The sequence below is a fragment of the Sorex fumeus genome, unplaced genomic scaffold (genome assembly GCF_029834395.1).
Source record: "Sorex fumeus unplaced genomic scaffold, SorFum_2.1 ptg000063l, whole genome shotgun sequence".
Classification (NCBI taxonomy): Eukaryota; Metazoa; Chordata; class Mammalia; order Eulipotyphla; family Soricidae; genus Sorex; species Sorex fumeus.
The window spans coordinates 78,633,146-78,657,750 of NW_026606120.1; the positions used below are offsets into that span (position 1 = coordinate 78,633,146).

The following is a 24,605-nucleotide window of genomic DNA, read 5'->3' on the forward strand; positions in this document are numbered from 1 at the left end:
CCACCCCTCCCGGTCTCGACCCCTGCGCGGGCACCGTCCCCCACCCACCCCCAGCTCCCCCGCAGCGACACAGGCCGCCACCCACGGCGCCCGGGCCGCCCGGCCCCGCGGGAGCGCCCCGCCGGCAGCCGAGGGTCGGGGCGCGCCCCCGCGCGCGGCTCCCAGGTCGGCCGGCCGGGCCCTCGCGCGCGCGGGCCGGGCCGGGGGCCGGGCGCGGGCGTGATTGACAGGCGGGCCGCGCGTCCGCACCTCGGGCGGCGCGCGCTGATTGGCTGCCGCCTGACATCCCCACGCCGGCTCCGCGCCCGGCGCGCGAGGGGGGCGGCTGCGGGCGGAGGTGCGCTCGCCACCAGCCCCAAAGTCATTTCCCATCTCCCGTGCACTTTGTTCCAACTATTGGGGGCGTCGCTGCCCCTCTTCATGGTCGCGGGCAAACTTCCTCCCCGGCGCCGCTTCTAATGGAGCCCCACCTGCTCGGGCCGCTCCTCGGCCTCCTGCTCGCCGGCACCCGCGTCCTCGCCGGCTACCCAATTTGGTGGTAAGACTCGCCCCTGGGCACCCCGGCCGGACCTCGGCGCCGAGTCCCCGGGCGGTGGGGGGGCTGGGGGGCTAGGTGGGCTGCCGCTCCTTCTCCCCGGCCTCCCCTCCGGGGAAACCCCCTGCCCGCGCTCCGCCCGGCGCCCCTGGATTTCCCGCGGGTGTCGCCTTCGGAAACCCACTCCCGGCTCCCTCGGATCATCACCATTTTCCTGCGACTCGCTGCAGAGGCCCGAGCGCCCGGCCTGTCTCAGAAGGTCCCCGAGCTCTCACATTCCAACCCTGCGGTCGTCCCGTGTGTCCCCCTCCCTCCCCGACCCTCCCGTCGCTAGCCATTGGGGTTTCTGGAGAGCCCGCCTGTTCCCCCCCGCCCCCCGCCAGGGGCCCGGCCTCTCTTCTACTCCATTTTGGGGTCTCCTGGGCACAACCATCCCGTTTCCTTCATTGCCACCCCCACCTCCGCCGGCGCTCGCATGGGTGGGGGTGTGAGATTTCCCTTCCTCCCCACCCCTCCTCTTCCCCGTCGGCCTTCATCTTGGAGCCCCCCAGTAGCTTCGGGGTAGCTTCAGGGATCCCCGAAGCCCGGGGGAGACAGGGGTGGAGGTGGGGGTTCGGCTGATTTCCCCCCCAAACACACACACTGTGCTCTACATTCATCTTGCGCCTCAGAAGTGAATATGGTATTTGCTGATCCGAGATGCCATTGAATTCGGATTTTATTCATTTCTTGCTGGTCCATCCTGCCACCCCCGAGAAGGGGGGGCTCCTTGAAAAACGGAGTTGTTTCAGAGGAGGGTGGATCTGTTCTTTCACCCCAAACCCCATTCTCCATGTCAAATTCGTTCCTTTTGGGGGAAAAAAAATGAGGACGGAGGAGAAAGGGAGCCGGAGAATTCTGTCCCTGAGAAAGGCGGATACAAAAGACGATTTTCGTGTCTCGGGCTGGGGAGGCAGCCACAGCGTGTATACGGGAGTGTGTGTCTGTGGGGGGGGGGGCAGGCAGGGGTCTGAGAAATAAACAGTCTGTTGGGAGTGAGCCCCCCCCATTCTGGAGAGTCCCCTTGTTTTTCAAGCAGCGACCCCCTGTCTCCCCCCAGCAGGTCCCCGAGGCCAGAGGGGAAAGGCACTAACATGTCCTCCCCCAGTGCCCCCCGCATTCCGGAAAACTTTAATCAGAGTCTTTCCCTCTGGACACTGGACAGCCTTGGCCGCGGGGCTGGGGGGTTCAGGATCTGTGAGGGAGAAGCTGGCCCCCCATGTGTGTGGGGACAGTAGTGCTTTCAGGGTACAGCCCCACCTGGAGAACCGCATCCCCCATCTCTGCCTCAGCCGGGCACCCCCTCCCCAGCCGGAGAGGTTGGGGGGCCACACCCCAAGTCTGTCTCTGGTTGTTTGCAGGTGGCCGCATTTGTGTCTGGTTGTCTGGGGGCCTCGAGGGGGATCGGAAGGGGGGCTAGAGCGTCAGGACGGACCCCCAGGGGCAGGCTTTCTCCTGCCCAGCATGTCCTCCGGGCCAGGCTGGCTACATAAAGATGTCTGTGGGGGGGCTGGCTGCCGGGATTCTGGGCTGGAGGCTCTGCAGGTTGGGGGAGGCTGTTGGAATCGAATCTTGCGCTGGCCTTACCCTCCGCCCTGCTGGCTTGCTGGCTGCTCGGCCTGGCTGCTCCTTGTCCTTGCGGGGACCCGGGTGGGGGAGACTCGGCGGAGATGGGGAGCTCCAGGCAGTGGCGGGAGTGACCCGGTCCTCCGCCTCCCCCGCCAGAGGAGGGCTAGGGCTGTTGGGGGCTGGGGGCTGGTGCATGGGGATGTTGGGGGGCATCACACAGGGACCACCCAATAGGAAAAGGCATTGCAGGAACCCAGGCACTGGCCCAGCATCATGTTGGACACACGGCTCGTGGGGGTCTTGGGGGACAGGGATGCTGCTTTGTCTGCGTGAAGGGGGGCTCGTGTGCATTTTCTGGGTCTGTGGTCTTGGAGTGTCAGCCTCGGGGCTCTGCGCCTGCCCTGGGAAGCTGTGGGTGCTGAGGGGTGCCCGGGACTGTGGCTCGCCACGGGGTGCCATGCAGGGGGGTGGACAGACAAACCTGGGTGTCTCTGTGCCCATGTGTCCACATCCATGATGGGGTGTGTGAAGAGTGCGTGTGTGTAATATGTGGGTGTGTGGGGTGTGGCGTATGTATAGCGTGTTGTGGTACATGCTGTGTGTGGTATCTCTTGCACAGTGTCTGTGTGCTGTGAGTTATATGTGTATGTGTGTATGTGTGGTATACTGTGTGTGTTTGATGTGGAATATCCTGTGCTGTGTGTGGTGTGTGTCTGTGGTGTGTGTGTGTGTGTGATGTGTGGGATGTGTTCTATGTAGTAAACATGATATGTGGTACATGATATGTGGTATACCTGTGTGGTTGTGGAGTATGTGTATGTGTGTGTGTGTGTGGCATGGGGAGTGTGGTGTCTTGTGGGATGTGTGTGTATAGTGTGTGTCTGTGGTGTATTTCTGTATGGTGTGATGTGTAGTATGTCTTTGTGTTGTATTGTGTGTGGGGGGTGGTTGTGGTATGTGGTCTTTGGTGTCTTTCCGTGTGTTGTGTTGTGCATGTGTTATATATGTGCCTGGTGTGTCTGTGTGATGCGTTTATGTGTGTTATATGCATGTGGTGTGTCTGATGACTGTGTGTCTCTGTGTTGTGTTTCATGTGTGTGTGGAGTGCATTTGTGGTGTCTGCATGGTGTGTTGTGTATACGTGTTGTATGGATTGTGTGTGTTGCATTATGTGGGGTGTGTGTTGTGGATGTGGATGTGCATGCGTGAGTCTTCTGGCAGCGGGGGATGCCCACAGCTGGGCCTTTGTGCGTGGGTTTCCATGCTCGTGGCAAGTGTGAGGAGGTCAGGGCCTGTGGCTGTCTGTGGGGGCCAGGCTGCCTGGGTGTGGCCCGAGCCGGGCAGGGGTTGGCTAGGCCTGAGGAGGCAGCAGCAGGGCGAAGTGGGGCCCCAGATGCTCCCTCGAGTCGCAGCCCCAGGGGAGAGCCGTGGCTTTGGTCTTGGCCGTGGGGTGGAGGCTGAGTCACTTTCTCAGGCTGGGGCCGGGGGCGCCTGCCCGGGACAGGGCCAGGGCCAGGGACCGGGCAAGGGACTGGGCGTGGACCCCAGCTCCAGTTCTGCCCCTGGTGTCCAGCCCGCACAGCCTGTCCTCGCCCTCCGCCCACCAGCTCACACAACATCTCCAGGTCAGAAAGCTGGGGTCTCTGGCCACGGCACCCTAAAGGAAAACAGCCGCACGGCCAGGCCCGACCTGGGGCGGCGAGGGGCTTCTGGAAGGTTGTCCGGTGGGCTGGCGACAGGCGGGGGCCGAGCAGATCGGGAGGGTGACAGCAGCCCCACTTCCCGGCTCCTGGAGGAACTAGTCTTTCTTCTCCAGCCAGGGGGCTAGGAACCTGTCTTCTGAGGCCCAGCCTGGTGCCTCGACATTCCTGCATAGCAGCTGGCTGGGAGGGGCCTGTGCTGGGGGTCAGGGACGCACCCCTGGCCGTGCCGCACCCCTGCTCGGGACCAGTGCTCTGGGCTCTGTCCCTAACCATCCAACCACTGGTCTGGCCCCCTGGGAGCCGAGGGCAGGGACCTGCGGCAGGAGAGCCCCCCAACCCCACTCTCTTTCCATCCCCCCATGACCCATGTGTCCCCCCCCCCACTCCCCTCCCTTCCCTAGGCCCTGCCTCAGTTTCCCCATCTGCCAGGTGTCCTGCTGCCCCCCACCCCCACCCCACCCGCCTTTCAGAGGCTCCGAACATGTTCAGTCAGACCCCGTGGGGTCAGTGGGCTGGGCCCAGGGAGGCACCTGGAGAGTGCGGGGGAGGACGGCCCCAGGCCAGGTGCGAGCACTTGTAACAGGCAGGAATTACAGCGGCTGGGCTGGGCCGGGCTGGCGAGGAGCTGAGCTGGCTGGAGGCTGTTGATCCCACAGACAGACAGACAGACAGACAGATGGGCAGATACCAGAGCTGATGGCCTGGCTTGAGTTGGGGGTAGGGGGTGGGGGGAGGTCTCCCTTCCAGGTCGAGCCTTTTCCTTCCCTGGGGGGATGTGGCAGAGAACTGAACCCAGACTCCAGCCGCCACTGCCCCCCACCTGGGGGGGGGCGGGGGTGTGTGTGGTGAAGCCCTCAGGTCCTGAGTGGCTGATGATGGCACCCGGGGGAACCTGCTGGAATATCAGGGGACGAGGGTTGGGGCAGAAGATCAGGTCGGGGTCCTGAGGATGTAGGGGTGTGGACTGTCCACCTAGGGGGAACCGTGTGGGCAGAGGAGCGGCCCTGGGCACTCTTTCCTTTCCTGGTGACCAGTCCATCCTGCACAGTGCTACTGACCACGGGAAACAGGGAGGCAGAGAGGCCTGTTGGGGGAAGTGCCCGAGAGTGGACTGGCCGAGCTCTGAACCCCGTTTATGTTGGGGGGGCTGAGTCGGGAGCAGGAAAGAACTCTCCTTTCGTTTGTATTGTCTCGGGGTTCCACACCCAAGTGCTCAGAGATCACTCCTGGAGGTACCGGGATGGACCCGGGATCTGCCACCTGCCAGGCGAGCTCCTGCCGCCCCCACCCCTTTCCACTCTCTGGCCCAAGAAAGAACCTTCTGGTCTCAGAGTGCGATGAGCCTGAGGGTTGAGGAGGACCTGCTTTCTAGACTTTTCCACCCGCTCTGTGAGCCACAGACCTCTGCAAGCTCCTGACCCTGGCTGCCCACCCCCCACTCAGCTCTTCCACCTCCCCCTGCCCACCTGAAGCAGTTGTTGTTGCCCAGAGCCTATCAAGTTCACTTCTGTGCTTTTCCGGTACTGCCTGGGTCACTTAAGGCAAGTGATCCGACATCTCTGGGCCTCAGTTTCCATGCTGGTAACGGCCCCCACCTCGCAGTCTTGGTGTGCGGATTCCTTGAGAGCATCACAGCATGCTCTGGACACACTCCCCACGTGTGGTGGGCTGTTGTGTCACCTTGATATCCTGACACCCATCCTGCCTCCTCCAAGAAGTCTTCCCAGATTGACCCTCCCTGGCTCTGGTTTCTCTTCCTTCCCAGAGCCAGCTTTCCCCCTGATCCTGGGCCTTGGAAGCCTAGTGGCCCTCCTGACTCGAGAGAGCAAAGACAGGCTTCTGGGACTCTTCCTGGCCCTTCGCCTCCCACACAGGGTACAGACTCGGAGGCCACTGCCACTTCCAGCTGGGACCTGGAGCCACTGTGGGGTTGGGCCCGGGAAGGGTGGGGGAGGCGGCTGGGGGGGGGGTCCGAGTGGCGCCGGGGCTGCCGGGAGCCTCCGGGAGCTGGGGATGATTCAGAAGGTGATTTATAGACGGAAGCAGAAAGCTCTGCTCCTGGCAGAGGCCTGATGCTTAATTACATTCTTTGGGGGGTGGAGGTTGAGTGGGGCGGCGGTAGGGGGTACGCTGCGGCCCCCGCCTCCTCCCACTCCGGCCCAGGTAGCCACTCCGCTGGGCTTGGGGAGATGGGGAGAAGCAGCAGAGGGGGGCTGGGTGCAGGTAGAGACCCCTCGGTGGCTGCTGGATGCTCCCCAGGTCAGCAGCCTTGCCTGTCTCCCTCCCACTGTGATCCTGGGGGTCTGTCCCTCCTTCCTCTTCTGCCGGGCCCACTGCGTCATGAAACGGGTCTCCGGACAGGACCTCAGGGCTGGCCCACCCTGGAAGAAGAAGTGTATTTCAGGGTGACAGCTCAGTGGTCCCCTCACCTCATCATCTGCTCGAACCTAGGTCAGGTGCCAGGGACGCCGTGACCTCCTTCTGCACCCCCAGAGGTCTGGCTGTCACCTATTGGCTGCTCCCTGTCCTCAGTCACCCTCCAGAGCAGGGATGTCCCTAACCCCACTCGATAGTTGCTTAGGTGGGGGGCAGGGGCGGGGCTCTGTCTGCAGCCCCAGGCTGCCAGGGGTCAGCGGGGGGCCAGTTGGCAGCCCTGGCTCCCCCAGGGCAGGTCTCCCTTGGCCTCATTATGTGTGTGGAGTGAATTCCAACCATGTCAGGTGCACCCGGGGCGGGGGGGGGGGGGGGGGTCGCCGTGGGAGGGGTTGGGGTCGGGAGTCGGAATGAAGAGTCTGGGTGTCGTCAGAACATGGGTCCTGGACGAGCCGCTGGCCTCGGACTTTGATCTCCCGTCTGGGTCCGGGTTCGGGACACCCAGCTATTTGGGCGTACTGAGCCAGGCAGAGGGCTCATTGAGAGCCGACCTCGGGGCAGGGCGGGGTGCCGGCACCCAGCTTTATTACTCAGCTGTGAGATCAGGGCGCGTCGGAACCATCCTGCCTCGGTTTCCTTATCTACAACCTGGGTGACACTGGGCAGGGCGGCTTCGACCCTCAGGAGGACAGAGAAGTGGCAGGTGCTCTCTACCGGCCTCCCAGAACCGGGGAGAAGGGCCGTTCCTTGGCCAGAGGACCCACACCTGGCCCCGGGGATCCCACCGGGAGCCCAGTTTGGGGAACCACCCTGGTTGCAGGGGACGGGGGGAAGCGGGAACAGGGGTGCTCCTCTGGGATGCCTGAGGCTTCCAGTGAGGGAGGGGTGGAGACCGGAGGCTAAACAAAAGGGCACAACTGAGTGCATCTTAGCCCTCCTGGCTGATGTGGGCACCCCAGCCTGGGTGCAGAGGTGAGGGGGGCCGGGAAGGGCGGGGCTGACAGGGCTCTTCTGAGGCTCATCGGGAAAGGGTCAGATGCTCAGGTGAGGCCGGCACAAGAGGTGGGCCAAGTGTGTGTGTGTGTGTGTGTGTGTGTGTGTGTGTGTGAGAGTATAGGAGTGTGTGTATGAATGTAAGTGTATGTGAGTGTGTGTATGCTAGTATGTGGACATCTATGTATGTGTGTGAGTGTGTATATGTGAGTATAGGAGTGAGTGTGTATGCATGTGCGTAAATGTATGCGAGTGTGAGAACTTATATGTATGAGTGTGAGTGTGTGTATATGTGAGTATAGGAGTGAGTGTATGAGTGTAAGTATGCGAGTGTGTGTATGCAAGTGTATGAACATGTATGTGTGTGTGAGTGTGTGTATATGTGAGTATAGGAGTGAGTGTGTAAACGAGTGTGTGTCAGTGTATGCGAGTGTGTGTATGCGAGTCTGTGGACATGTGTTATGTGTGCGTGAGTGTTTGTATATGTGTGAATGAGTGTGACTGAGTTATAAGGCTGGATGGATGTGTATACATGCCCATGTGGCTATGAATGTGTGTATATATGTGGCTGTGCGTGTGTATGTGTCTGTGTGTGAATGTGTGCGTGAGTGTATGTGTGAGTGTGGCTGAGTGTGCCACGTATATTTGTGCATGTGAGATGAGTGTGTGTGTCTGAGTGTGTATATGAGTGTGTCTGTGTGAGGATGTGTATGTGTGCCGGGAGTGGTAAACCAGATTTGTGGGCACCCAGTTCTCTGTGCCCTGCTGGGGGGTGTCCTGGGCCCGAGCAGGGGGCGGCCTGCAGACAGGAGCCCCCAGTTTCCCCCCTCCCCCCGCAGAGCTTTTCCCTCTGCAGCTCTGATTTCTTGCCCCTAGGCCCCACATACTTCAGCCTCTGTCCACTCATGGTGGACGATATGCTTGTGGGCAGTGCGCATCGTGACCTGACCGGCTCACTTCACACAGGTGGACTTGGGCCTTGCTGCCGGCTGTGAGTGGCCCCAGCTGTTTCCTCCTGCCAGGCTCAGGAGCCGACTTCTGGTTTGGCGCAAGGAGGCACCAAATCTCCATTCCACCTGGCTCCACCAGAGGCAAGATGGCATTTGACTGTCCCCAGAGGGTCTGCCTGACTGTTTCCAAACCTCCAGATGCTTCTGCTGGCCTGCAGAGCTTGCCTGAGGGTCTGTGTTCCTCTTCCTATCCCCAGCACGCCCACAGACAGACCCTCTTTCCTTCCCTGACAGAGCTGACGTTCCCTGACACTTTCCGGGATGCACTGAACTGTTTTTCCCAGGGACAAGCGAGATCTGTCCTTTCAGATAAACCTGTGGCCTTTGACTGCCAGTCCACAGACTGGTGCCGATCCAGGGGCACAAAGGCTGAAGACCACCAAGATGAACTATATTCCTTTCCTATCTTGGCTGTCAGGAAGCCAGAGTCCAACTTGAAGCTCAGAGCTGGAGAGATGCTCAGAGGGCCGGATACAGGCCTTGCATGCAGGAGCCCCAGCTTTGATCCTCAGGACCACAGGGTCCCCCAGCATCACTGGGAGTGCCCCCGCAAAAAACAAACAATATAAAAAAAAAACCAGTGAACGTGGAACTCAGTCCTAGCACCTTCATCCACCCTGCCTTGGCGTTTTTGCCTTCACCTCAATCCTGACTTTCTCTTTTCACATCATTCCTTGGTCCTGTGTGTTTTGTGTTAAAACTCCCTGAGAAAGGGCAAGCCCTTCCACACGGCTGTTGCTCTCTGTGCCTGGCTCGGAGGTGTCGTGCTCCGTGGATAGTTGTTGTCTTTGGGACTAACATTTGCCATCTCTGTCCTTCTGGGAAGAGATGAGACATGTTGGAGTTAAAACCAGAACTGGACAGTTCAAGGCTTTAAGAATTTGGATTGGTTTCTTTCACTTGGGTTTTGGGCCGTACCCAGTGGTGCTCAGGAGTCACTCCCCACGGTCCTCAGCACAGGCGCAGTCGGTGCTGAGGATGATCTGGGCTCCTGCCTGCCAGGCACCTGCTCTGGCCCTTCAGGCCACTTGCAGATTCACTATTTATTGTCAGCTTTCCCCTACAGGCCCTTGCCTTTGGGGTTGTGTATGGGGGAGAGAGAGAGATGGAGAGAAAGCTAAAGGGAGAGAGAGTATGTAAGTGTGTATGTGTTAGTGTGTGAATGTGTTAGAGCATTGTGTGTGTGTGAGAGTGGATGTGTATGTGTCAGAGTGTGTGTGTGAAAGTGTGTAAGTGTGCGTGAATGTGTATGTAAGTGTGTATGTGTGTATGTGAATGTGTGAGACTATGACTGTGTATGTGAATGTGCATATAAATTTATATGGGTGTATCTGTGTGAGTGTGTGTGAAACTGTATGAGTGTGTGAGAGAGTATGTGTGAATGTGTGTGAGAGTGTGTGTGAATGTATATGTAAGTGTAATATGGTTGTCTGTGTATGTGTATGTGTCAGAGTGTGTGTGTGAAAGTGTGTGAGTGTGCGTGAATGTGTATGTAAGTGTGTATGTGTGTATGTGAGTGTGTGAGACTATGACTGTGTATGTGAATGTGCATTATAAATATATATATGTGTATCTGTGTGTGTGTGAAACTGTATGAGTGTGTGAGAGACTATGTGTGAATGTGTGTGAGAGTGATGTGTGTGAATGTATATGTAAGTGTAATATGGGTGTAATAAGTGTATGTGAGTGTGTATGAGTGTGTGTGTGAGAGTGTGTGTGTGTGAATGTGTATGTAATTTATATGTGGGTGTACCTGTATATGTGTGTGCATGAGACTGTATGAGTGTGTGTGTGTGTGTGTGTGTGTGTGTGTGTGTGTCCTCTCTGGAATCAGAGCTTCCGCTGGAGCAGGACTCTTGCTCCTAGAATTGTGCTCTCCGGGTCCGTGGTTCCCATCTGTTCTGCTGTCCGCAGGGGCTGGCCTGTGAGGACCCCCACTCCAGCTATATCTCTCTGGGTGAGGGTGTGTGTGCGGGGTAACGCGGTGTTCCTCACTTCCCACCAGGCTTGTCCACGAGTACAACGCAAGCAGGGAAAGAGCTTGGCAGAGGGGAGCGCAGCAGGGGTGGGGTGCATCCTCTGGGCTCTGTGACCCTCGGCAGTGCCTTTGGCCCTGGACCCTTCAGTGGAGAGGACACCACAGGGCTCTCCTGAAGTGACACTCCTGCCCAGACCAGGAGGCAAAAGGCGGGACCGCGAGCCTTGCCCAGCTCTGCCCGCTCTGTGGAGCCATCTCCTGCCCGCAGGCGTTTCCTGCCCAGTTACCATGAGCCTAGCACCGAGCCTCTGCTGGGTTGTCCCTCTCTGGGCAGGCCAGGCTATGGGCAGCTCCCCAGGATGTGGCCAGAGGCTGTTCTTGGGGGCTGTGGCCAGGACTGGGACATTAGGGCATGGTGGGGAGTGTGGCATGAGGGCGCTAAGGGCCAGCACAAAACTCCACCCTCCATGAAGGCTGCATCCAACCCCCTCTCCAGCCGGCACCCTAATATCCAGGTGGGGTGTTCTCTGCCTCTCTCTGGCCACCCTCTGGAGCCCAGACCAGCTAAGCTGTTTGCGACCCCTCCACAGCTAGAGACCAAAGGATCTCCAAGCAAAAGATGGGGAAACCGAGGCACAGGGGAACCCTGTAATTTGGTTTTCTGCCTGGCTTTTATTTGGGGTCATGCCCAGCTGTGCTAAAGAGCTAGAGGCTGAACTTCGGGGTACTCACCTTCAAAACATGCACCCCGATTTCGTCAGCTCTCCCCAGCCCCAGGAGTTAGTTTTTTTGATTGAAAACTGATAGGAAGGATTTTTGATGATGTGATACTGGATCCACACAGGAGGAAAAACGTGCTGTGAAGAGAGGATACAGCCAGAGGAAAGGCTGGGCTCAGGGCCGAGAGATACGACAGTAGTATAACATACTCACCTTGCATGTGTCCAATGTAGGTTTAATCCCCAGCACCCCATATGGTCCCCAGAGCCCCACTAGGCGTGATTTCTGAGCGCAGAGACATAAGTATGCCCTGAGCACTGCAGGGTGTGTCCCCCACCACTCCTCAAATTTTTTTTAACTAAAACCTGGGTCTCACTGCACTCTTGAGGGTCCAGAGCCTGATCAGGCCCATGTGGACCCTCCACACCCCGCCCCACTGTGCCCGACAGACCTAACTGTACATCCCACATTGGCATATTTTATCCAGAGAGACTTTGTGCTCCCAGCAGAGAATCTTGAGCAGTGAATTCATGTTGCTTTTGTTTGTCTCTTGTTTTTCTTGGGGGCCACACCCAGAGGTGCTCAGGGGCTGCTCCCAGCTCTGTGCTCGCTACTCCTGGCCATGGAACTGGGGGCTCAGACTGCTCAGCCTTAGTGCTGTTGCTTCGGCCTCATTCTGCTGCTTTTTTTTTTTTGGGGTTTTGGCTTTGGGTCACCCCCAGCAATGCACAGGGGTTACTCCTGGCTCCGCACTCAGGAATTACTCCTGGCAGTGCTCAGGGAACCATATGGTATCCCTGGGAATTAAACCCGGGTTGGACACATGCAAGGCAAATGCCCTACCCACTGTGCTATCCCTCCAATCCCTCTGCTGCTTTTTCAGCACCACGGCTGCAGTCTTTTGTCACTGACTTTCTCCTCTGCAGCATTGGGTGTCACTGGAGCCCCTGGCGTCCCTGGGCCTCAGAGTCCATCTCCTTAGCGGACCTGCTTATCTCCGCCTGAGGAAGGCTCTTAGCTCTGGCGCTCTGCAGTGGAAGTTTGGGCTGTGGCTCAGCGAAGGAATTTTCTTTTTCTTTTTGTTTTGGGTTTGGGTCACACCTGGCGATGCTCAGGAGTTTCTCTCCTGGCTCAGCACTCAGGAATCACTCCTGGCAGTGCTCAGGGGACCATATGAGAGACCAGGGATTAAACCCAGGTTCTCTGTGTGCAAGGCAAGTGCCTGGCCCCCTGTGTATCTCTCTGGTCCCAGCGAGTGGATTTTCTGCTTTGCAAGACGATCCCAAACTGTTGACCCAGAGGGGCTGGAGAGATGGTACAGCAGGTGAGACACTTGCCTTGTATTTGGCCAATCTGGGTTTGATCCCAGCATCCCATAAGGTCCCCCGAGCACCACCAGGAGTAATTCCTGAGCCTAGAGCTAGGAGTAAGCCCTAACCTCCCCCAGAGCTTGTGTTCTTTACTGTATTCTCCTCTTTAAAAACAAAAAAGAGATTTTTTTTTTCTTTTTGGGTCACACCGGCAAAGCTCAGGGGTTACTCCTGGCTCTGCACACAGGAATTACCCCTAGCGGTGCTCAGGGGACCATATGGGATGCTGGGAATTGAACCTGGGTCGGCCACGTGCAAGGCAAATGCCCTACCAGCTGCGCTATCGCTCCAGCCCCAATTTTTTTTTTGTTGTGCCCACGTAGGACCAGGTGCATTTCTCCCCTCCCTCCCCCTGCTCCAGCCACTCTGGCCTCCTGCCTGAGTAACCTCCCAGTCATCTGCCCTGGACCTTCACTCACTCTCACTATACCCTTTCTCCATTGAACACCTCTCCCATCGTTCATCCCCTTGGTCATGACCTTCCAAAGCCCAGCCCTCTCTGTGCAGCAGCTCACTTCCGGCCGTGCTGCCCGTGGGCTGCCCCCTGCGTCCCCCCAAGTGCCCACAGCGTCCCTCTGAGAAGGGCTCCCGCGCTTGAACTCCTTTGGAAAGTGTCACCTGCAACCGGGCCTCTGATGTTGAGGGGATCATTAGCATACTGGGGTCTCGTTAGCCTGTGGCCCTGCAATTAGCTTACCCGTGTCTCATTAGCGCATGAGCAGACTAGCTGCACAGAGAGGTCAGCCTCTGTGACCCTCCCTTTCATCTATTTGATCTGTTTCCAAAGTCCTTAAGCTGGACGCTTGCTGCCTTCCTTGGTGGGGATGGAGCAGTCAGGCTCACTGGCTGGGAGTCAGGACCTCGGCTCTGGGAGGTATGGAGATCCTTTCCTCGGTCAGCTTGTCCTTGGGGTCTGACCACACAGTTGTGATTCTCTGCCTTTGGAAAAACCCTCTGAGAACAAGTTCCACCCGGGGTAGGCTTTCCAGTGCAGCCTGAGTCTAGTGATGCGCCCATTTGTACCCGTTTGCTTGCTGCTAGGTGGGCCCTCCTGGTGCCCGACCCACTCCCTGCACGCATCAGCCAGGGATGACCATGCTAGCATTAGGCCTCCTGGAACTCCCTCTCCAGTGTCTGTTCCTGAGTGAGCCTGGGAACGGGTTGAATCCACCACTGCATTCCCCCAGTCAGTGCCAAACCCTCAGCCTCTGAAGGAAGGTTCTCTCCCCCATCCCTTCAGAGGATGGGTGTGTACTGGGGGCCCTGCAGCCAGACTGTAGCATCCTTAGCCACCCGGGCAGCCTCACAACCAGACCGCCTGCGTCCCTTCCCTGGGCAACCTCAGGCTCCTTCCTTCCTTCCTTCCTTCCTTCCTTCCTTCCCTCCCTCCCTCCCTCCCTCCCTCCTTCATTCCTTCCTTCCTTCCCTCTTTCCTTCCTTCCCTCCTTCCCTCCTCCCTCCCTCCTCCCTCCCTCCCTTCCTCCTTTCCTTCCTTCCTTCCTTCCTTCCCTCCCTCCCTCCCTCCCTCCTTCATTCCTTCCTTCCTTCCCTCTTTCCTTCCTTCCCTCCTTCCCTCCTCCCTCCCTCCTCCCTCCCTCCCTTCCTCCTTTCCTTCCTTCCTTCCTTCCTTCCCTCCCTCCCTCCCTCCCTCCTTCATTCCTTCCTTCCTTCCCTCTTTCCTTCCTTCCCTCCTTCCCTCCTCCCTCCCTCCTCCCTCCCTCCCTTCCTTCTTTCCTTCCTTCCTTCCTTCCTTCCTTCCCTCTCTCCCTCCTCCCTCCCTCCCTCTCTCCTTCCCTTCCTTCCTTCCTTCCTTCCTTCCTTCCTTCCTTCCTTCCCTCCCTCCCTCTCTCCCTCCCTCTCTCCTTCCCTCCTTCCTTCCCTCCCTCCCTCCCTCTCTCCTTCCCTCCTTCCTTCCTTCCCTCCCTCCCTCTCTCCTTCTCTCCTTCCTTCCCTCCCTCCCTCCCTCCTTCCTTCCTTCCTTCCCTCCTTCCCTCTCTCCTTCCCTTCCTTCCTTCCTTCCTTCCTTCCTTCCCTCCCTCCCTCCCTCCCTCCCTCCTTCCTTCGTTCCCTCCTTCCTTCCTTCCCTCCCTCCCTCCCTCCTTCCTTCGTTCCCTCCTTCCTTCCTTCCCTCCCTCCCTCCCTCTCTCCTTCCCTCCTTCCTTCCTTCCCTCCCTCCCTCTCTCCTTCCCTTCCTTCCTTCCTTCCTTCCTTTCCTCCTCCCTCCTTCCTTCCTTCTCTCTCTCCCTCCTCCCTCCCTCCCTCCCTCCCTTCCTTCCTTCCTTCCTTCCTTCCTTCCTTCCTTCCTTCCTTCTTTCCTTGCTTCCTTTTTTTTTTTTTTGGTTCTTTGGGCCATACCCAGTGATGCTCAGGAGGGACTCTGGCTCTGTATTCAGGAATCATTCCTGGCATTGCTTAGGGGACTATATGGGATGCCGGGGATCGAACCCTGGTTGGTCGCAAGCAAGACAAAAGGCCCTACCTGCTGTACTATCGCTCTGGTCCCACATTCTTCATTCTCCCCATCTGAAGGGGAGTGATGGTAACAGAACCTCCCTCACGGGGTGCTGGTAGGGTTAAAGATGAACAATGAACCTGTGTAAAGCACATGAAACAGTGTCTGGTGTGGAGATGGCCCTGGCCTCGGTGAGCATTTCTTTTTCTGGTTAAAAATAATTATATATATATATATATGTTTGAATATATATGTCCATTGTGTGTGTGTGTGTGTGTGCATGTGTGTGAGGCCCCACCTGGCAGTGCTCAGGGCTTACTGCTGGCTCTACGCTCAGGGGTCACACCTGGTGGGGCTTGTGGGTGTCAGGGATTGAACCCAGGTCAGCTGTCCACGAGGCAAATGCCCTTCTGGCTGGACTATTGGTCCAGCTCCTGTGAACACTTGCAGCAGTGACAACAGCTGTTCGTGCTGTGGGGCCATGGGCCCGGCGTCTCCCACACATGGTGAACCTTCATTCCCCAGCCCCTCGGACATGAGTGGGATCAGCAGGGCTCCTGTGAGCAAGTCACATCCTCCCTGAGGGACATTAGGGGGCGGTGGTGGTAAAGGGTCCAGGATGCCGAGATGAGCGTTGTCCTCTCCCACCTCCCTGCCGGCAGCAGGGCTGGGTTTGGTCCGGTGATGTGTGTGATGGAGGGGGCGCACTCCAGTTTCAGGCTGTCATAGGAGCGAGGCGGGTGTCCTCGGCCGAGCGCTGGCCGCTCAGCTGTCCACAGTGGGATGGGTGATACGCGGGCGGCAAGAGGCTTCATGGTCTTCCCTGTGGCACAGAGACACAGGTTCACTGAGCACCGCTCCGATGGCCTCCTGCAGCCCTGTGTCCAGGCCCACGTCCACAGACTGTCTGTGGGCAGGACTCCGAGGGTGCTTTGACCCCGGCTGGTCATCGGAGTGACAGCAGTTCCTGAGAGCCAACAAGATGGTTCTTTCTATTTGTTTTCGGGTCCCACCTGACAATGCTCAGGGCTTCCTCCTGGTTCTGTGCTCAGGGATCTCTCCTGGTGGTGCTCGAATTAACATAGGGGGTGCTGGGGCTTGAACCCGGGTTGGCCTCATGCAAGGCAAGTTCCCTCCCTCCCTGCTGTGCTCCGGCTCTGGCTCTTCCTCCTCCCTTCTGAGTTGGAGTCACACCCGGTCCCCCCAGTTCGGAGTCACAGCTATTCTGGAAGTGCCCTGCGCTCTTCCTTGTCTCTCAGGGCCTGGATGTCCCCCTCTGGCCAGAAGTGGCTCCCGCTTGCCTTACTCATGTGGGAGGCTCCGGGGGGCCTGTCCCCAGCCCTGGAGAGGACAGAGTCCCCTCAGAGCACGGTCCTTTAAGTGCTGGAGGCTGAGTTACCACTCCCACAAGCCCCACTATGGCTCCTGCTCTGCCCCCTGGGTGGCACCCAGTGATGGGTAAGTGGCCAGTCTCCTTGCTCACATCCCCTGTGCTGTCCCTGTGTGGCCTCCTCTATTTTTTAAATTTTTATTAGTGAAACACCATGAGGTACAGATGTAGACTTACAAATTTTTGTGCTTGGGTTTCAGTTATACAATGATCGAGTACCCATCCCTCCACCAGTGCCCATTCTCCACCACCACCAGTCCCAGTATCCCTCCCACCCCCATCCCCCCCCTTCCCCCCTGCCTCTGTGGCAGGAGCCTCCTCTAGATGGCTGTGAGGAACACTGGCTTGGTGACCCTACGCCCCCCCCCCCAGATCAAGACAGTTTACGCAGGGTGACAGTGATCTGTCATGGGGAGCCGTTCAGCACCCATGGCGGGGGGTGTTGGGAGACAGGAAAGGTGCCAGAGAGGAACTTGCTGGCCTGTGGTCCCTTGTCTCAGCCTCGTGCTTGGAAAGAGACAGCCTGGGGCCCGGAGCGTAGCACCGCAGGTAAGAGTTTGCCTTGCACGCGGTACCCCATGTGGTCCCCGAGCCTTGCAGGAGTGACCCCTGAGTGCAGAGCCAGGAATGACCCCTGTGCATCACCGGATGTGGCCTAAAAACTAAAAGAAAAAGGAGGGGGAGGGACTGGAGTGATAGCACAAAAGGTAGGGCGTTTGCCATGCATGCAGCTGACCCGGGTTTGATTCCCAGCATCCATACGGTCCCCCAAGCACTGCCAGGAGTAATTTCTGTGTGTAGAGCCAGGAGTAACCCCTGAGCATCGCCTGGTATGACCCCCCAAAACAAAACAAAACAAAAACAAAAAGGGACAGTGAATATTATTTCTCAGGGCAGTGGAAGGTGAAAAGGGGCAGAGAGGGGAAGGGGCCCGGTCAGTGAGAGGGTGCCGGGAAGGTGTGGGCGCCCCAGTCAGCATCTGGATTTGGGGTCTTGAACTGGAGTGAGGTGCTCACACTGACCCTTGAGCCCCTCTTCTCCCACGCAGGGTGCCCCATGGGCCTGGCCTGAGAGGCAAGGACTAACTTTTACCGGGAAAGGTCCAGTCCCGAATGACACTCGTCCAAAGGCAGGAGGTTGGGGTGCAGGCCAGAGGCTAGGAGCCCAGACAACAGCCTGCAGACCCACCCCCACCCCCCGTTCCTTTCTCCCCTCCTCTCTCAGGCCGCCCTCGGACTGAGTCACACAGGCCTTCTCCTCATAAACTCCCCCTCGTGCTTTATTAGCTGCCAAGCTGTGTGACCCCAGACAATTACTTAGCCTCTCTGAACCTGTCATCACCCATCAAAAAGGGAAAATAATGACCTCAGAGGGTTCTTTGGCAAATTAAAAGATCTCTCCAGTGAAGGCGCTTTTCATGACTCCTGGCACTGGGCAGGGCTCAATAAATGTCACTGTTGTTGTTATTAATAATCAGTCCCAGACCACTGCCTTCCTCGGTTTCTCAGAGCAGAGTTTGGTCAGTGCCTCCCTCATGGCCCATCTCCTCCAGTCAGACAAACGCACCCCACAGCACCTTTCTTTCCTTTTTGCTTGATTTTATTTGGCTTGGCACCCAGCAGTGCTCAGGGCTCCCTCCTGGTGAGGCTCAGCTCTCTGTGGCACTGGGCGTCACACCAGGGGTGGCTGCATGCAAGGCGAGCGCCCGCCCCACTGTCCTGGCCTCCAGGCCCTAGTAATCAGGTTTGTCATCCACGAGGTTTGCCATTGTCCAGTGCTTCCTGTCTCGAGAGTTTCAGGCAGTTTATTCTCATCCCCACCTGTGTTGCTTAATACGCCGTCCCCAGGCCCATCGTCCTGCCTTGGCCCGCATAGTTCCATCTTTCTTTCTTTTTCATTTTTTTGTATTTTTGGGTCATACCCGGCGATGCTCAGGGGTTACTGCTGGTTCTGCATTCAGGAATTACTCCTGGCAGTGCTCATATGGGATGCTGGGAATCCAACTCAGGTCAGCCGCATGCAAGGCAGACACTGGCCCAGTTCTCCTCCTCCTCCTCCTCCTCCTCCTCCTCCTCCTCCTCCTCCTCCTCCTCCTCCTCCTCCTCCTCTTCTTCTTCTTCTTCTTCTTCTTCTTCTTCTTCTTCTTCTTCTTCTTCTTCTCCTCCTCCTCCTCCTCCTCCTCCTCCTCCTCCTTCTCCTCCTCCTCCTCCTCCTCCTCCTCCTCCTCCTCCTCCTCTTCTTCTTCTTCTTCTTCTTCTTCATGAATCACCATGAGATACAGTTACAAGACTTACAAACTTCGTGACTATGTTTCAGTGATCTTGTAGGTTCCATCTTTCTTATAGCCACTCATATCCTTTGTGTGATAAGCCACAGCTTCTGGATCTGTTCATCTGTTGTTGGACATTTGGGTTTTATTGTTCTGTTTTATTGATTTTGGGGTCACCCCCAGCCGTGCTTAGGGGTTACTCCTGATTCTGTGCTCAGGGATCTCTCCTGGCTCTGCGCTCAGGGCTGACCTCTGGTTCTGCACTCAGAGATCTCTGCACTCAGAGATGCTGGTGGGCTTGGAAGAAACCATATGGGTACTGGGAATCAAACCCAGGTCATGAGGGTGCAAGGCAAGCGCCCTCCCCATGGTACTGTTGCTCCAGCCCCCAATATCTAGGTTCATTCTAGATTCTAACTATTGACTCCGTGGACAGAGATGCACATCTCTCTTTCGAATCAGCGTTTCTGTGTTTGGGAAACAGATGCCAAGAGGTAGAATCACCAGGTCCCGGGGGCTAGAGCGATAGCAGAGTGGGTAGGGCATTTGCCTTGCACACGGGCGACCCGGGTATGATTCCCAGCATCCCATATGGTCCCCCAAGCACCGCCAGGGGTAATTCCTGAATGCATGAGTCAGGAGTAACCCCTGTGCATCACTGGGTGTGACCCCTCCAAAGAAAAGAATCACCAAGTCACATGGGAGTCTACTCTTTACTTTTGGAGGCATTTCCATCCTTTTCCTTTTCCCATAGAGGCTGAACCAGAGACCCTTCCCACCACCAGTGCTCGACGTTCCTTTCTCCCCGCGTCCCCCTGGCGGTTCCCTGCATTTTGGTCCATGCCTGTCTCACTCATGCCAGGGCACATCTCCATGTTTCAATTTGCTTTTTCTGATGATAAGTGGCAAGGAGCCCTGTTCACTAGCCGGAACTGACCATCCTTAGGTGTTCTTCAGGGAGGTGCCTGCCCCTCTCCTCTCCCCACTTTCGGGTGTACCCCATATTATCTCACCACCACACACCGGCCAGTAAGAGTGCTCCTCTTGAGTTCCTTTCCCACTCAGTCTCCCCATTATCTCGGCGCCCCCTCCTGTCTGTGATGAGCCGTGGTTGGAATGATGGGGTGATCCCTGAGGGCACCTCTGTTGGACCAATCCCCTTGGGTACTCTGCCCCTCTGCCCCCCGCCCCGTTCCTCGGTTTGAGCATGCATCCTTTTGTTGGAAAGTTGGCACTGGTGGTAGCTTTAACCTTGCGTGTTTTCTCTCCTTGTGTCTGAGGATGGTTTTCTTGTTTCTCTTCAACGTGTGTTTCCCTCTGGATGGATTTCCTTGGAGGACAACGGGCTGAGCACCTGCTCTGCATGCACAAGGCCCAGGTTCCATTCCTGGCACTACTTTGGAGTGAGTGGCTCCGAAGCACAGAGCTGTGGGTAGCCCCTAAACACTGCTGGGTGTGTACCCCCCTCACAAAGAAAATGCCCATAATTTCTATCTTTTTTTTTTTTTGCTTCTTGGGTCACACCCAGCGATGCTCAGGGGTTACTCCTGGCTTTACACTCAGGAATTACTCCTGGTAGTGCTCAAGGGACCATATGGGATGCTGGGAATCGAACCCGGGTTGGCCACATGCAAGGCAAATGCCCTACCCACTGTGCTATTGCTCCAGCCCCCCATACTTTACTTTCTCTACTGCTGTGATATTGACGGAAGCACGTAATGGGTAAGCTCCAGGGGTGGCGGGACTGTCCCTGGCCTGGGTGATGACAGAAGGTTGTTGGTCAAGTGCTGGGGAGGCCACAGGAGTGGAAGGAGGTCAGTGGCCAGGGTCCCCCACAGGCTGTGGAGAGGAAGCATTTCCCAGACCAAAGAACAAGGGCGGGTGTGAGGTGTCAGTCGGGGGGGAAATGTGGTGCCTGGAACCTGGGTGTCCCTTGGCATCTCTGCCAAGTTTCCTGGGACAGGAAGGGCCACCAGGAAGACAGTCGCCAAGGCAGGAGAGGCCGAGGCAGAGGGTCCCACCTTGGGTTGTCACAGAGTTCAGGAGGATGATTTTCTTGAAGGAGGACTTTTTTCCCTCTGACAAGTCTCACAATTTGTTGTGAGACGTTACTGGTGCCCACTCGAGCAAATCGATGAACAACGGGAGGGGACACACACATACACACACACACACACACACACACACACACATTATTATTATTAGTTTGCCGTGTCAAGAACTGAACCCTGGGCATGCTCACAAAACATGAGTTCCCTCACTATGTCCAGTGCCACACTCCAGGTCACCTGTGTTCTGTGCACCAGGGCCAGGGGCCTGCCTGTCCTTGCTCCCCTCGAGTGTATGGCTGGCCCAGAGGTATGAGCTGTGGGGATGGGCGGGCTGCTGGGGGAGGAGGGTCTGAGCTGGACACATCAGGACAGTTTGAATCGGGTTGTGGTGGACAGATAGTTCGGGCGGAAGCTGGGTCTGATCTTTTACCAGCATCAGGCTGGAAGTCTGAACCGGTGAGGGGCCGCCAGTCTTGACCCCAGATCCAGTAACTTCACCTTGTTAGGCCCCCGTTCCTGCTGCCTACCCTGAGCGTCACTGAGGTACTGGGGGATTTGGCCGACACATCGGCAGGGGACACGGGCCATTGGGTGAGGGCAGGTAAAAGAAGGGACGAGTGTCACAGAGCCTGAGCACAGAAGTCAACCCTGAACCAACTGTGTCGCCCTTGAGGGTGCCAGCTGGTGTGGCCAGCCCCTCAGCCCTCAGTCCAAACTCCTTGAGTTGGCCCCTGCTCCACGTACTCCCTACCCCGTGCTTGGGAACCCCTAGGCGATGTCCAGACCCCGCTCCTTGGGAAAACAGCATCTATAAGGAAGACAGAGGGGCCAGAGTGATAGCACAGCGGGTAGGGCATTTGCCTTGCATGCAGCTGACCTGGGTTCAATCCTCGGCATCCCATGTGGTCCCCCAAACACCAGCAGGAATAATTCCTGAGTGCAGAGCCAGGAGTAACCCCTGAGCATCGTTGGGTGTAAGCAAAAAAAAAAAAGGGAGATGTAGTTTGGGGTGCAGTGCGGGGTGCTGTCTTCCACCACACAGGAACGGGGGTTGTGTTTGGGATTCAGCTTCCGGGCTAGTTGGCCGAGGGGGCCCTCCCGGTCTGAGGCCCTTCCCGAGGGAGGCTCCTCGTGGTCACTGGCCGAGGCAACTCGCGTCTTCTAGAGCATCAGGCCAGCTCCAGGCCAGCGAGGCACCGCCCAGGCCCGAGGCCTTTCTTTAGTACCTCTTTGTCCCAGTGGACACCCTGGGGTGCCTGGTGCCCCAGAGTTTCTAGAATATTCTGTGTCTCTCGGCCGGGTTCTACCTGTACTCAGGGCTGTGGAGAGGTGCAGCAGCTGTGGAGGTGGGGGCTCCCCACCAGCCAGGCTGCTCTGCTGGGCCTCTGCTGCCCTTTGGGGTGCTGGACACCCTTTCACGGGGAGGCAGAAGGCCACCAGCCCAGCTCCCGGGCACGGGCGCTCCCCCCGAAAGTGCCATACCCGGGGAGCCCCTGGACTTGTGTGACCATGAGTAGAATTATGGGCAGCGGTTTCCCGCTCTGGGGGTGCATTTGACCATTGTCGACCCCTATGCTCAGGGCTTCTCCAGAGGCCTGGGGTCTGGGGGCGGGGCTGCCGCATGCCCCTCTGCACCCTGCTGTGCCCCTGCCATTCTTCCTGTCTGCCTGGGGGACTCCGCTCTCTGACCCCCATCTCGTCTCCTCCCCTGCCCCCCTCCTGCTCTGCACCCCGCCCCCCAACCTGGCCGCAGGGGATCGGCTCTGCTTTCCTCCTCCTCCTCGAGTGGGGGGGATGCCCTGGTGACAGAGCAGCAGAAACAGGCTGGGACATTTTTCAGGCAGCCTTGTCACTGCTTATCAGATCAGGCGCTCAGGGAGCTGCTCTGGAGAATTCAGAAGCTGGAACATTCCAGCCAGGCTCTGCCCCGCCCTCCCCCACCTTCCCTCTCCTCCCCAAAGACACCTCCGGGGACTCTGGGGTGCCAGGGGGCACGTGCTTCCTCCCTCCCTCTCTCCCTCCCGTCTGTCTGCAGTCTCTGTCCTGGGTGGGGTGGCTGGAGGGAACCTTTCTGGAAGTTAAGGTGTTAAAGGGGATCATCACAGCCAGGTGGAGTGGGGGGGGAGTGAGGTGGGGAGTTTAGGGAGGGAGAGGAGGGTGGGGGCATGACTCTGCCCCCTGGCCCGTGCTGGTCTCCTTTCTCATTCTGCTTTGGGGGGGTGGTCGTGGGGGGGGGGCACGCCTCGCTCAGTGTTCAGGGTCCACACCGCGTGGTGCTTGGGAGACCATATGCAGCGCTGGGATTCGAACCACTCACAAGCCAGGCAAATGCACGCCTGAATCTCGGGACTGTCTCTAGGCCCAGACCTGTCTGCTTTTCGCAAGGCGGAGGGATCCCTCCCAGGGCCTCCCAGGCATGAGGCAGTGTGCTGCCGCTCCGCCCCAGCCCTGGTCCTGTCTTGTTTTGTTTTGTTTTGTTTTTTTGAGGGTACAGATGTCTGCACCCAAACAAAGTGATCTGCTGGCCGGGGGAGAGGGGTCTTCCCCCTCCCTCACACGGGCCCCAGCGTCCCCTTTCCTGCCGTTTCCGGTCCGGTAACCTCGCAGCAGCCTTTCTAGTCCAGGAGGGGCTCCCCAGGTACCTGTTTTAGCAGGGCCAGGCTGAGCGAGATGCCTCGAATACGGTCCCAGGCTGAGGAAAGAGGTGGAGGATTGGGGCCCAGAGTAGTAGTACAGCAGGGAGGGCATTTTTCTTGCATGCAGGTGACCTGGGTTCAATTCCCAGCATCTCATAGGGTCCCCTGAGCAGAGTACAGAGCCAGGAGTAACTCCTGAGCATTTCTGGGTGTGACCCCAGAAGAGTTGGGGGTTCTGAGGACCCGGGTCAAGGGCGGGAGGAGAGGCCCAGGGGAGCAGTTGGGGGAGGGGTATGTGCGCCCTACCCAGGTGCCCTCACTGCAGTCTCCTTGGGGACACCCCCAGGGAACATGGGCTGGACAGGCCCCACCCACCGCATCTTGTGGGGTTAGGGGCCCCCACCTCTTGCCCTGGTGCTCTCACCTCTCTTGGTTGAGCTGCTTCCTGCTGGGCAGGCCCCCAGCCCCCTGCCTCCCGGGTCACCCTATCTTCGAGTTTCCTCTGGGGGCCCCTCCTGTGGCACGTGGCACCCAATGTTTCCAGTAGGCTCCTTCGTGCCATCCTGGGTGCCAGGCAGAGCTCATGCTCCTGACAAAGGGTGTCAGGTCTGTGCCCACCCTCCGATCCTCAGGGCCCCACCCTCCATCCCACACTTTTGGGATGGGGTGCCCGGAGTCCTGGGGCCCCCAACCCCTGTCATCTTTCCTCTCGAGTTCCCTTGCCAGGCTCACACCGTCCTTGTCGTCCAGTTGCCCCCACCCCCTACCCCGGGGCCCCTTGCAACCGTCCTCACTCTCCCTCTGCTCCTCAGGGCTGTCCTCCATGCGTGCTGCTCAGCCCCTTGCCAGGCACCTAACGGTCACCAGCCCAAGACCCTCTTGTGTGAACCAGCACCCAGGGGCCCAGTCGCTCCAGCCGCAGCCCACTTATGGCCCTTCCCTTTGTCTGGCCGTGGATGGTGGGAGGGAGGTCTGAGTGCTATGGCCTCGCACCTGTGCCTGCGGGGTGCTCCCTGCCCCCCCTCCTGAGCTGTGCCCCCATCCATCCTCACCCGGGAGCAGCGCCTTTTGGAACACCGCCGTCCCCTCTCGGCCCCTTCCTGCCCCTGCCGTGCGCCGTCTGTCAGCGGGGCGGCACGTGGCTTGTGAATCTCCTGCTGCTGGCTTCTGCCCCGCAGCTGCTGGAGGCCTCCAGTCCATGCACCTGCAGGCATGTCTGCTTCCTCTCCCATCCCTGTGCCTGGTGCTTGTCTTGACTCGGAACCATCCTCCCGAGCTGCTCTGCCTGCGTGTCCGGGTTCAGCCCCTGGCACTGCCTGGATGCTAGAAAACACGGCCAGGAGCGACCCCTGAGAACGGAGTTAGGAGTCACACAACATGGTGTGACCCTCAAACCAGCCCCGGAAAAAAAACCAAACCAAACCAAAAACCTCAAAAATAACCCAGAACTGGGGCTGGAGTGATAGTACAGCAGGTAGGACATTTTCCTTGTATGTGGCCGACCTGGGTTTGATTCC

The 24,605-nt window shown here is 58.2% G+C and overlaps 1 protein-coding gene across 1 annotated transcript in view; it reads left to right on the top strand.

The window, feature by feature from the left end:
* Positions 1-317: 317 nt before the first annotated feature.
* Positions 318-24,605, top strand: part of WNT3 (Wnt family member 3) — a 38,437-nt gene continuing 14,149 nt past the window's right edge. The window contains exon 1 of the mRNA XM_056127510.1: positions 318-538. Coding sequence (XP_055983485.1) covers positions 459-538 — 80 coding nt within the window. The 5' untranslated portion in view covers positions 318-458. The remainder of the gene's footprint in view (positions 539-24,605) is intronic.